The 14,351-nt window shown below is 41.1% G+C and overlaps 1 protein-coding gene across 1 annotated transcript; it reads left to right on the top strand.

Moving 5' to 3' along the window:
• Positions 1-636: 636 nt before the first annotated feature.
• On the top strand, positions 637-13,781 carry arv1 (ARV1 fatty acid homeostasis modulator). The gene is made up of 5 exons (XM_071910564.2): positions 637-738; positions 1,542-1,661; positions 1,762-1,915; positions 3,317-3,541; positions 13,445-13,781. Exons 1-5 carry the CDS (start codon positions 643-645, stop codon positions 13,570-13,572), a joined length of 723 nt encoding a protein of 240 aa, XP_071766665.1. The 5' UTR covers positions 637-642; the 3' UTR covers positions 13,573-13,781.
• Positions 13,782-14,351: the final 570 nt, after the last annotated feature.

Genomic DNA, 14,351 nt, shown 5'->3' with positions numbered 1-14,351 from the left:
TTCTCTGTACGTTGCCGGTTGCAACACCTGTGCGTAATTTAATGGATGTAGTAGAGGGTAAACCCGTCAGTTCACCGCCTTTTTAGGCTGACATAAATGTTAATTACTTAAATTCACTGTATAAATTATAGCAAGTAGTATCAAATTGATCTAAGTTATATGAGGACATGGTCTTTTCCTCAGAAATCAATGCTTTTCTGAAACTACAGTGGATCTTTGTTTACATTGTTAGTTGTTTCCTTTACGATGATCACCGACTGGCCGTTAACCCATCTTTAAATTTACCACTACATTAGAGTAATATAAAGTTCCATAATGAAAGTTAATTATAAATGTAAAGATGAATCTGTATTTAGTTGTTTTTAATTGTTGTTTTTTTCCCCCCAAATGTCGGTTTCACAGGCCTGTGCCGTAGGGCTGTAGAAATACACAAAGAAAGATTCAATCACAAAGCATATACATCTTGGAGGATGTCTACAATCTTGCTAAGGTGCATTTTAACCACGAGCATCCCAAGGCGATAGACACACTTCGCGCCCGGAGCTCCGGTGCCAAAAGCTATAGCTTTGCGCTTTTATTTTGAAAGCAAAACGGTGTCACTTCCGGTCTTACTGTAGATCATGTTTGCTAGTACGAGACAGAATGGGTAAAGTTGTCTTTAGGTGTGTTGAATGTAACGAAAAGGCAACGGAGCTGCACAGGGATTACAGCAATGGGATCCTGAAGATAACCATATGTGTGCGTTAACTATTAACACCCTGGTTTTGAGTTATTTGGACGTGTGTGTAGCGATGTAACAAGTCTGTGTATGTTCAAACTTGTAACCTAGCTAGCTAGCTAGCTAGCTGTCCTCTTACTCCCATCTAAAACTAATGGCTCAGGATATATTTCAATGTAGAAGTTCAAAGGATAAAGTTATTAAATGTCCACAGAATTTGGTCAAGTTGTCAGTGTGTAGCAAAAGCTTCCGACTTGTGCTGTATCCATCAGGCGCCTGTGTTCATCCTTGCACTGCTTGTTTGTCAGCTGAACTAGCCGAGATACGAAATCTCTTTTAAAAACTGGCAGTTTAATAGTTCCTTGCTTGTCGGCAAACATACACAACTCTTAGAACATGGTTTAAGACATTTTATGAACTAATAGGGTCCACTGTTCAATTCGGCATATATATAACCCACCAAGCAGCTCTTATTTTAATAAAATCTCAAGTTTTAGAATCGGTTCACACGGCGCGCTAGCGCCCCACCACGGTGTATTCTGGTGGAAGAAGTTTGTGTTCGTAACAGATGAACAGATTTTAAAGTTGATTTCTTTACTGTAATACGTGCTGCTCGATGGGCTTTATGTATGCCGAATTAAAGAGTGGCTTCTACCAATTCAGAAAAGGTCTCGACTCGAGTCTTATTTTTGCTGATAAACAAGGCCACATAAAATTCAGAATTTTGAATGGAGTTTGGCGTTACGTTCTCTCCATACGAGAGAACAGTAGGTAGTAGGTATAGTAGGTAGAGTTGACGATGCCTGCGTGTGTGTTCCTCCAGGAATCCTGCCAGAAGCCAGTGGACAAGTATATAGAATACGACCCAGTCATCATCCTGATTGATGCCATTCTGTGCAAGACACAAGCATTCAGACACATTCTGTTCAACACAACTCTGAATGTAAGTAACCTAAACTATTTTAACTTCATGCACATTCACATTTGTGTTTGTGTGTGTTTATGTACATGTATATGTGTGTGTCTCTCCTACTCCTCTCCAGATCCACTGGAAGTTGTGTGTGTTCTGCCTGCTGTGTGAGGCCTACCTCAGGTGGTCCCTTCTCCAAGGCTCTGAGCAGAGCAGTGACCCTGCTGACATCATCAGGTACACCAAGGAATGGGACTTCTACAGCATGTTTGGATTAGCTGCCCTCGGTAAGATAATAGGACCAGAGCTCAACTTTATGCCTATTAGATACTATTGGATCACTTTAGAGTCACTGCTATAGTGTATGATAAAATGTTAGCATGGATCATCAGAGCCATTGATCTACTGGGGACATCTTTTTTTTTTTATGTTCTCATAGCTAGTCACGTGACTTATGGCTTTAACTAGGACCAGGCCCGGCGCCAGGATGAAGTGACTGAGGGAGCAGTTAAAAATGGCGAGGGGGCAAATCTTTTAAACAGTAGGTTATCATCCTGCTATCCTGCGGGTGGCAGTATAGTGGCGTTTTGACTAGATGCGAACAATTCCCTACCTTACCTTTTCCATGTGTTTGTGCGTCATGGCCATAATATGAAATAGGAATATTTGGGGCAGATTGCCAGGTCACCACCTAAAATTGGTCTGGTGGTAGGTTTAATGGAATTCATTGATTTAACCATGCAATAGCCTCTGAAAGGCTAAAGAACAACAACACAAGAAAGACTACTGTTTCAAAATCAAATAATAAATTTATTTCACAGCAGTGGTGAAGCGAGTATTAAACCTGAGTGTCCTCGCACAATTTAGGGAATCGGAGCACTCGGAACGTAGGTCTACGCAAAATAATAGAATTTATGAACGATTAGATGACTGCTAAAATCAACAAAATAATAGCCAACAGTGTCAGGGTCATTAAGTAAAAAAAAAAAAGATGATCAGATCGTTTTGTCTGTCTTTCTGCTCATGCCATGCAGCTCTCTCGCTCTCTCTCGCTCTCTCTCTCATTGACCAAAACTTCACTTCCCTGTCGTTTCCATTCTGTGGATTGCTACAATGGAAAAAATAGAATTAGGGCCGAAAGTTCTATTTACAACCACGAAAAGCAGGCTGAACCGAAGTGATGTATTCTGTCCATCTCTCCTCCGCTCCATTCAGTACCGGGGACAGCGCTGCGCGGCCCTATGCAAATAGCCTAAACGTATCTGTCTCCGACATGCCAAACCAGCAGAAAAATAAACCAGCTAAATTCTGTCTTGCCTTTCCTCAGTAGAGTTGCAGCCTCCTTGTTCACGCTGCCTGTCCATGGTTCTGAAATAACAGCGCTATGTTTCTATAGGGTACATAAAACTTAAACTGGGGGGGCAGAAAATACAACTGAGGGGGCAAAGCCCCCTCTTGCCCCCTCGTGGCGCCGGGCCGACTAGGACCAATGTAGTGATAGAAAGTAAAGCAATGATAATTCTCCTGCTTGTTGTTATTGTACATCTAATGCATTAGTACCGACTCAATCTCCGCTGATACACATCCATATAGCAAGCCACTATTTTCTCATTAACTGATGCCTTAATGTATATCATGTCTGCCACAACATCGTCTGTGGGTCCCTGGTATGCCTATTGGTCCTTCAGAGCTGGCGGCGTTCTGCGGTGGCGTGCTGTGGTTCCTTTGGGTGGCGGTGGGCGTTCTGCAGGGCGGGAAGCTGGAGCTGGGGCTGCTCCTCAGAGCCCTGCTGCTTTCCTGCTACGGCAAGATCCTCCTCATCCCCGCTGTCATCTGGGAGCATGACTACTCCCCGCTCTGCCTGGGCTTCATCAAGCTGTTCGTCCTCACCTCCAACTCACAGGCTATCAGAGGTAGGAGAACATGTCTGATGATCAATACGGTGGTTGGTTGTAGAGTTCAACTGATATGGGAGCAGTTTCATGATCAGACAGTCTAATAATGTCTACCTTTTATGCGAGCAGAAGTAGGATAACATGCCCATCTCATTGTAGTTGGTTGATTGGCTTAACTCAACAAGTATCAACTCACAGGCCATTAGAAGCTGTTTTCAACCTGCTGTTCAAACAAAAGATTGAAAAAAACTATGAATATGTAATCAGGTACCTCTTGATGGAGATAATGATATGTAACTCTAACACACTGAAAAATCAAGCCACAAAAGTCTGTTTTTTGGTATGGTTTCAAACGTATTCAAATCTGCGATAGTATCATCTCAGAGACCAATAGCTAATGATCAAAAAGGCTCATAGGCTTCTCAAGGGTTGATCAGTTCATCAAAACATAGAACTCTAGCGGTACTAAGTCCTCCAACATTATTATCACATGCTGTGCAATAAAAAGGCTGTTCCAGTTAGGGATGGGAATTGATAAGATTTTATTGATACCAATGCCATTATCGATTCTGCTTATCGGTCCGGTTCTTTATCGATTCCCTTATCGATTCCCGATCAATTTTCTGTGTGAAAAAAAAAGTAGGCCTACAGGTTTTCAGCGTCAACGCAGCTGTTTTATTATCTCGAGTCTGAACACAGTGTAGAATGTCTGCCTAATAACATTTGAACATGTTAAAATAAATTACAATGCTCCTTTTCTTAAAATTATATAACTTGGAAAACAAATAAGATCTTTAGATGGTTACCCTAAGATGTTTCAACATATTGCTGGTGTTTCCACCCTTAAGGCTGCGTTCACACATAGCGTTTTTTCCCCAACCACCAGCGCCCTTTTCTCATTAAAAGCAATGGGAAGCGGCTGCAAGGCGCACAAAAGGCGGCCGCTCCCAAAAAGCGCTGCAGCCGGCATTTTTTTCGTCAGAGCGGAGCGCTTTCAAAAGTTGAGAAATGTTCAGCTTTTCAGAATAGCGCCGGGTGACGTGAACCGCTTTTTCCCAGCCGACCAATCACGATGACAGAGACGCTGGCCGTTTCCCATAGCAACAACAAATATGGAGAAAGTGAAAGTGCCGGTGGAGAAATTGGACGTTGTAATAAGTGAATTTCCGTTACCGCAACAGCGATCTTAAAGGCAGTATGGATTATACTGGACATGCATTGGAAATATCTGGTAAGCCTTTGCTTGTTGCACAACATTGTTTTGTTCTGTCTGCTAGAAGTGAACCAGCTGGTTAGTGAGCTAGCAGCTGCTCAGCTAACGTCAGGTGACGTTGCCGTGATCCGCTTTTTATTTCTCCTCACAAAAAGCGCTCCAGGCAGCGCTTTTTCCACATCAAAAAACGCTATGTGTGAACACAGAAATGATAATTTTACAGATGTTACAAGTAGCACTGTTGTCATCTTTCTTCGTGAAATGAAGCCATGCTTTGGACCGTTTCTTCCTCTCCGCCATGACTTTTTTTGAGGTTTTTGCAATGCGCATGCGCAACTGTCAGAAAAACATGCCGGCATCGATAAAAGGAATTGATAACCTCGGAGGCATACGATTCCGATGGATCAGACAATTTGGAACCGGTTCTCAACTGGAACCGATTCTCGATTCCCATCCCTAGTTCCAGTCAACCTTGTATGTCACAGATGGTAAAATTATCACAACGGTCAAACTATTTGCAATATGTTTTCCGTCATTACGACATTGTTTGTATTCCAGGGCGGTCTTCTCTTCAAATAGTGTAGCGATGTTTTGTGTGTTTGAGATGCTCAAAAACATACAGGAATCACCTGACTGATCTACAAATTGCCTCCCATCCAAAATACCAAACATATCCCATTTAATTACGATGACTATTGAAATAAACTATATGCCAGTAATTATAGAAATAACCGGTAACTGATTCCTTTCCTGCCAGCTAACTTTTTATAAGTAATTTTTGCTTTAATGTGGATATTCTACTGAATCTGGTGGTTGTATTTATATTAGCAGTCTTGTAGTCTCCATCAGACAGACCAGAGCTTCCCATTATGAAAACAGGTGAAATTCTTTGGAATGCTTCAAACTTCTCGGCGTGTTTGTGACAGTGTGCGTTAGAAAGTAACTTGGCACTTTTTAGTTGTCAGAGATGTGTAAAAGTGGCCAATACTCAAATATAAGGTGAACATCATTGCTTCTACTTACACTACATGCCCAAGAGCACTGTATATCTTCTGTGTGGACAACTGTACGTGTGTTATTAATTGAAATTTGTTAAATAAATTCAGTCAATTAATCAAAAGTAAAAACATCACAGCACCACCAGAAAGTTACTATTATGCTTGATTGATTGGTTGATTGATTAATTTTGTCTGCTTTAACAGCTGATTATCCTATAATTTAGCCCTTGTGTAAACTATCCATCTTCCCACATGAACATCTAATGCCTACCATACTTTAGAAGACATTTAGTCTGACACACTCTCACATTTAACAACAATCTGTCTCAAGTCATGAGTTTTTAGTGCTAGAAGTGCTCACAGAGGTGCTCAACATTCTGTTTAGACTGAGAATCATGCAGCATCACACATTAAAAGGCTCCAGGAGGATTTTGCAGAGATTTGCTAGTAGTTCCTTTCTTCCATCACGCAGGTTTTCAGTGCATGTGAAAGATTATACAGGCTCATAACACTGATAATGGACTATGATGTTTGAGTATGAATGAACATATCCCTCCTCCACACACACCCATACAACAAACCACACATACACAACACGCAGAGAGAGAGATAAACAGAAAGATAAATGTAGCTAGGTCTCTCCACGGCTTCACCAGTTTCTCCTCCAGTTCAACGGTCCAACAGAACCGGGACTTGCGCTTCCCCGCCAACATCTTTGGCTGACATCCGCACCTGTAGTGACAGATGACAAGGCTCTACAGACAGACCCTTGTCATCTGTCGGATGACAAAAATTTGTCTAAAACTGTGAAATCGCTTCTAATATCGTCTAGTAGTGTAAGGTCAGCATAAGATGCAGTTACAGTCTACTGTACAAGCAGATTGTAATTTCTTCCTCTTGGCCAGCAACTTTAATTTGATGCTGGCTGCGTCATGGTGCTGCTGGTAAAGTTAAACCCTGATGTAAAAGGAATAGATTATGTGTTTTATTTCAAAGAATTTTTTTTAAAATTTAATTGGGCTTTATTTGAACCTACAATGGAATGCATGTACAAAACAATCTTCATCCCCTAAAACCCTAAAGGGCAGTTTATAGTACAGCGATTTATGATCGTCACCACCGGCGATGATCATATTCTATCGTCGGTCGCAATGACATGTTGTTTATACTTCCAGCGACAGGCGATCTGTCATCGTTGCGATGGTCGTTGCGCCCATCTGAGACTTAAATTGGTTTGAACTTTGACCCCATCGCTGGCTCAGTTGTCATGACAACATTATGGAACTCTCTTATCCTAACGTCAATTAATTCTCTGAGCTCAAATTAAACAGTAATCAACAGCTCTGGAAGACCGTACTTTTGTAATAGACTGTAGAATAAAACGTACACTGAGGAGACAATTAATGCTATTTATCTAGACCTGAATAAACAAAATAGATTTACTTGAATGAAACTTCTTATTTAAAAAGAAAGAGTGAAAAATAACATTGCAAAAGCGGTTACATAACATGTTATTAGGCTATTCTGCAGATTGGTTTACAAACTGTATTATTATTAGTTTCCTTTCAAATGGTTACATTTTCAATTAGTGCAATTTAAAAAACTATATTTCGTTACATGGCGTTATTAAAAGCAGACTGCAGCAGCTGGCTGGAGGCGGTGGAGGCTGTAGGCTCCGACTCGCTTTCAGAACGGACACAACAATAAACTTCACAACCTGGGAATATTTGCATTACTTTGAACTGATGGAAGAAAAGGGTAAGAACATTATTGTTACCTGTACATCTGAGAACTGAAAGCACTTGCCAATGTGTTGTGAGCGCTATCTACTGTTTATTTTTTAGACCAGACATGATTAATCAAGGCTGCCTCTGTGATCATACTAGTTCACCATAAAGACGATCAGACCCCGAATAAATGAAAGCTGCTTGTTAAGTAGATAACAGATAAGTAGATAACAGCAGTGTACTCGGTGATGATTTCTATAGCCTACTAGTGAGAACATCACCAGAAGACATAAAGGTTGTTAAGTTTTTAAGCGGGTAACTTGAAAGCACTCAACTGAGCTACTTTTAATAAAGACTAATTTAGTAAAGTAGCTAGTTGCTATTTAGAACTATAGTAACAAAGTAAAGTAACTAGATGAGAGCAAATGACTGAATCTCTGCGATGCGTTCTATAATCCCTCTAGTGTTTATACTTTTTATGAGCAACAGTGTCCAAAATCAAATTTGAGCGATGATGGAATGTTGGTGACTTTGTAGCGATGTGCATCGGGCGATCATAAATCGCTGTACTATAAACTGCCCTTATTGGTCATGGCTATTTTACATGTAAGCGGAGGTTAACTTACCCGACAAAGATTCAGTCCAATGCAGGTTCTTTGCATTGTGGATGATGTCTGTGTTTGTATACAGGATCAAAATGGGAACCAAGGACATTTATTTTTCATCTATTTTCTCTTTGGCATAGAGTATTTTAAAGTAAAACAAGAGAACCAATGAAAAACAGGTTTTCTACAAGTCACACAAGTTGTCCTAAAAGGAGAAGCTACAGAAACCTCTTTTTTTTTCTTCTCGCCAATATGAGATATTAGTCTATGGATCACAAGGTTTCATGCAAGATTAGCCATACTTTATACTGTTCCTTTACATATAGGTTCATACTTTAAAAACTGCAGCTGGCGGCAGTATGCAAACAATGGATTTACAGCTCACCCCTTAAGGTCATGGGATGGGTCAGGGGGATGCTGAGAAGTAATCCTATTGGTTAACTGGGTGTGTTAAGGTGTGTGAGACCGGTCAGGTGCTGAAGATAAAACCAGCAGGGCAATCGCCTCCACACCATTACAGTGCAGCACTTTCCGGGTCAGAGAAAATAGTTACATTACCATTTCTGCACAGCCAGCTCCAATTCACTCTCGGCTGCTGTCACTTCACTCAGACAACACATCATCATCATCATCATGATAGAGAAAAGCTCCACCAAACTCATTGTCCTCATCGTCTTGGCTTCATGTGTGCTGGTCTCTGGATCCTTTCATTTTATAAGTTCTAGAAAGACTTGGAAACAAGCTCAACAGTACTGCAGGCAGCACCACACCGACCTAGCTGTCATCAGGACACAGGAAGAAGCGGACTTGTTGTCCAGCAAAGAATGGAAATGGATTGGTCTGCACAGGGAGACTCCTCTGTCTGTTTGGAAGTGGTCTGGACATGAGAACTCTGGATACACTAAATGGACACCTGGAGAGCCAAATAACCAGAGCTGTGCCATGGTATATACTGGAAACCTGAAATGGTATAGTAGGTCATGTTCTCATCGTTTTGCTTTCTTCTGTAATGGTTCCTTGGTGATGCAAAAGAAGACCTGGCACAGTGCCCAGAAATACTGCAGAGCTAATAACAAAGACATAGTTACTATCCAAAGTGAGCAAGAGGGACACAGCTTGTCCACTGCAAGGCCCATTTAGACTTGGATTGGACTGTACCAAGACCTTAAAGACTCTTATGCATGGTCTGGAGGGCAAAGCTCTGAGTACAGAAACTGGGGGCCAGGATACCCAAATGAAAAGAACTGCGTTGCATCCCAGAACAGCAAGTGGTATATTAAGTCATGCTATTTTCGTACCAAGTTTAGCTGCTACAGTGAGAAATTTCTCTTGGTGAACGAGAACAAGATGTGGGAAGAGGCTTTGGAGTACTGCAGGGCGATCAGCGGTGGCCCCAGCACTACTCTGTCTGGTTCTCCTCACCATGTGTACGACCTGGCCAGCCTGGAGTCTGACGGTGACCGCCTCCACGTCCAGGATAAAGTTCAGGCAGCTCTGATTGACTGGGTGTGGACCGGCCTGCGCTTCCTGGCTGGGCAGTGGCTGTGGGTGAACGGGGGGCAACTGGGGTCCCAGGACCTGCCCTTCTGCCCAGTCCAGGGGCAACACTGTGGAGCCCTGGCCAAGGAGGGTGGAGCCCACTTGGAGACCAAGGACTGCACAGAGAAAAGGAACTTCCTCTGCTCTAAAAATGGATGAGCACTTGGGGACATCCTGATGGCTCAGTTGGCTAAGATGTGTACGACATAACCACAATGTCCTGGGTTCTAGTCTGGCCTGGGACCTTTGTCACATGTCATCCCCCTCCCTTTCCCCCAATCTTTAAATCAAACTGGGTTTGTGTGGTGTTTAGACATGTGTGATCATTGTTCTGATTTCTATATTAAATTGTTGTAAAGTTACATTGCCTTGGTACTTAATGGTCGTGTGTGACAGATGCACATTGTATCACTTCTGTTTTCTTTTAATAGATAATGTATCCTGTATATTGGTTAGCATATTTTGTTCTTGTTCTCACCTTGAACGGCTGTCATGGTAACAAAAAAAATGATATTGTGATAATATTAATTATTGGCTTTTTGTGTAGAGATTTTTCTTGTAACCTAGTCAGAGATGGTAGAGTTTCTCTGAGTTTTCTGGTAGAGATTGAGATTGTTTTAAAGATGAGGCTATAACGGTAATCGGCAACAAAAAAGTTCTCAGTTGGGAAAAATACAATCTTGTGGTTCTGCCTGCCTCCATATAATTTGCATGGATTTAAACTGTCTAATTCTCCATTGTTCTACCTCCTAACCATATTAGTATTTAACAACTAATAAAACACTCTACTGCTGAACTGTTTGCAAACTACTTGCTGACTGCCATCATATATGACAGCACATACAGTGTCCTCCATTATTAGTGCCTCAGAGGGGCTGTAAAAGAGATGCAACACAGCTAGAGTTTGTAGTAAAGGCTTGACAGAGAACATATCTTGATCCTTAAGGTCTAGCTGTGTTGTGCTTGGCAGCTACATTAAATAGAAAGCCAAACATACAATGAAGGAACAAAGAGGGCCAATATTTTGAAAGTTATTTTTCATTTTGGAGCATAAAAATATCAATTATTGGATAAAATTATTTCTTTAAACACTTTTCAATAATATATATTTTAGTAATTATTCTGAGCATAGAATATTGGTCTTTACCTCTTAGTTGATTTTTTTTACCACTCACCTTGACCATTTGTCTCGGATGCCTGGAATGGATATGCATGGCTGGATACATTTGCCTGGCAGGAAACAGAGCTAGATTGGAGACACAGGAAGACAGGTTAGACATTTTAATCAGGATTCAAGATCCGCTGTTCCCTGACTAGTCCTCTTCACAACAACAAAATGCCAATCAGCAGACTGTGCCTCCTTTTGGTCTGTTTTGAGATTTGGACTTATGGCTAAAAGAGTTTAGTCATGCTGGTTAATAAGAGAAAGAGGCATTGTAAGGCATCCCAGATACAAGATGATGTCCAGCTGGACTTTTGCTTTTGCTTTTAGTCAAGTGTTTTGGAAGTCCCACTGCTTATGACTCTCTGTGTTAGTACTCCATCTGAATATACCAGACTAAAATGCACAAAGATGGACTGCTCCCTTGACACAAATTGTTGAGAAGTCAGTGGGTGCTGGTTTGATCCCAAGAAGGCCCAATTTTGTGCCCCTGGCTACTATCAAACAATACTATATGTTGATTGTGACGTAGGACTGTAAGCTTATTCTCCTGTTATAAATCATCCTGTATAAGGGATTCAGCGATATGACTAAAATGTAAATGGTTATTGGACCAGTATGCTTCGAGGAGGTGTTGAGAGCTCAGTAATATTGGCTTAATACTGCAGTACAATGCAACAGACTGCTTGCAATATTCATTGTTGGAATATTTGTCCTTGTAAAAATAATACATGTTAAATCAGTAATTTATCTGATATTTTATGTCTTTACGTTTTAGTTGTCAGACTGATATATAGTGACACACTTTGTGGTGTTCCAGCCTGAATTGTAAATGGATTAATGACTTCAATTAGGATTTTTTTGGGCACTGATCTACACACAATAATGTGAGTCAAAGTGCACTGTTTTTTGTTTTTTTTTACAAAAGTCTGAGGCTCCGTCTCAAACCCAAGGAAGCTTCCTATGTAGGTAGAATTTCTACATAGGAAGTCAAAATTTGGAAGTTGCAGTATTTGGCGCCTGCAAGTCAACGACCCAATGATGTGTTCACCAGTGGGAAAGTCAAATTTTTCTGAAAGCTTTGAGTTCATGACTTTTTACATTTTAAGGGGCATGCCATTTATTACAACATGGTGGAATCCATGGATGTCCTTGCCATGGATTCTGTTCAGTGACGTGATTGACACAAAAACTCTCGAAAACACAAATTCCATACCTATTGTGCACCTTTTCCTCTTCATAATGGTTGTGAAGCGGAAAATAGGTCAGTACCTGTTGGTGTGGCAAAAGAACAAAAGCAGCGAAAGCAGGAACTTCCTCACTACATTTTGTAGTATTTACAACCCAAAGCACTTGAATGCACAATATGTCGTGCTTTCTATTTCTGAACTCATAAGTGGGAACAAACGAGGATGACCTGAAGGTCACAACTGTCTCATTCAGGTACATTCGGACACAAAAGAGGTACCTTGTTTTGGCCGATTTATGAAGGAAGCATACAGTGGTTCCTCAGGCAGTGTATGACATTCCACAACCACTTGCAACATCAGTGAAGATGGATGAAACTTCCCCAAAATCCGCTAAAATGATTGGTGGATGGAACTCCCCACTTTGACAAAAAGTTTTCCAAAATTAACATATGACCGTAAAAAAATAACATGCATCTAACATTTTCAATTCATCATGTGGAAACTATCAATAGAGTACAATAGATAACTTCTTATAAATGTCCTTGAGATGTCTCTACAACTTGGTTTGACTCCACCTGTGGCCAATTCAATTGATTTGGACATGATTTACAGGGAAACATATCCGTCTATATAAGGTCCCACAAATGACAGTGCATGTCAGAGCAGAAAATATCATTAAGTCCAAGGGACTGTTCACAGAATTGAGACAGAATTGTAAGGAGGCATAGATCTGTGGAAATTTATGAAACAATTTTGTCGGCTCCATCATTGGGAAATGAAACAAAAATGGAACTAGCCAGACTCTGCCTAGAGCTGGTCATCTGACCAAACTGAACAATTTTGCAAAAAAAAAAGGTAACAACCTAGGTTTAGTATAAGAGTGGGTTTGATCTGACAATGCAAACAAATGAGGCTTACTAAGGCCGCTTAATTTATTAGGAACTTAAGACCCACTGACAGTTTCATCTCTGTTGGCAAAGATATTAAAAAAGCATACTAGAATTTATGTTGGTTTTTTTGTAGGGGTTGGGGGTCGGAAAGATGGCTGTAGAGCAAGCCTTGAATTTGAATGATTAATTTGCCCCGAAACAGAACAGATTGTGACTTGTGAGATTACAGTGTTGGGTTTAATTCTTCAGGTAACATTTTGACACACCAGCAGGTGGCAACTCTCCTTTGTCTGCATCAAGAAATCTGTTTCCTGCCCTGCTCCTGTGCTGTTGACTACAGACAGCCCTAACATTGAGAAACTAATCCATTATATAACAGGAAAGTTTTAGTCCTCAGTTCGCTAGTTGTTTCTCTATTTCATCATCAAGCAGCTCTGGAAACATTCATTTAGTTGCCGGTTTCCCTATGATCCCAGACTTTTCGGACACCCTGTACTAAGAGGAAAACAAAAAGTAGCTATGGAAAAAATTTATTTGAAATCTCACAACCTTCTGTCCTCTCTTTTTTTGTCCTCCTCTCCATCTCTTCTCCTCCAGTCATCCTGAATAGCAGCAGACGTCTGTCGCTGATGGCGGTGTGTATGGGCCTGCTGTCAGAAACCTGTGTGGCGCAGGCCTTGGAGAGGCTTCCAAGGAGCATCCAGGACGTCTTGACATTCGAATGACCTGCATCAGACTTCCACTTTATCGTCAGACTGAGACAAGGGTCGATTATCTCAGGGATTAAGAAGTGATTGAGGACACTAACGCTAACCCTGAACTGAACTTTGCTGTTTTGGCCAGAGCGAGGCAATGACCCTTTTAGACGTTGGGTTGGAAAACACAAAAATGCAAGGTTTAAATCGGTTATCCTTGAGTTGTGTTCTTTTTTTTTAATTTAGTCTCCATCTTTGGTGCTCAGCGCTCATTGCTGTGGTGTTTCTGCACTGCACTTCCCAGAGATCACCTGTCAATCAAACAAGTGTGTCCAGTACTGTGACATCTTTTTCCTTGGATTTTCTGTTGATGCAGTTTGACTGTCTCTTTTCTTTGTCTGTTCAGCCGTGGTAGCTATCACCGCTCATGCTAACTACCCAGTTCTTCTTCTATTTGTTCCAAACAAACCAGAAACATCAAATTGCACAATTCCTGTGGGAAAGAGGATTTTTCCCAGGAAAGACCTACCAGACTCCGGATGTTTAAATGTAAAGGCTTTCATGAACTGGCTATAGCTTGAATCACTATTGTGTTGTATCAGTCGGCAAAAGGGAGTGGCAAAATGGACATTTATTCATTTGAAAATGGCAAGGATTATTACTTAAACCTCTGAGGCACTTCTTGTGAGAGAAACAAGAAAGCCCTGTGATTGTACCCTTGCAGAAGAAACTGGTTCGTCTTCTGTTGGGAAGGATGCTGAAGAAGTGGCACTGTTATTCATTGTATTTTTTATGTGGATAGTAAGCTC

This window comes from Centroberyx gerrardi, chromosome 18 (assembly GCF_048128805.1).
Source record: "Centroberyx gerrardi isolate f3 chromosome 18, fCenGer3.hap1.cur.20231027, whole genome shotgun sequence".
Classification (NCBI taxonomy): Eukaryota; Metazoa; Chordata; class Actinopteri; order Beryciformes; family Berycidae; genus Centroberyx; species Centroberyx gerrardi.
Note: the sequence above shows the minus strand (reverse complement) of the source record. Positions and strands in the feature narration are given on the sequence as shown.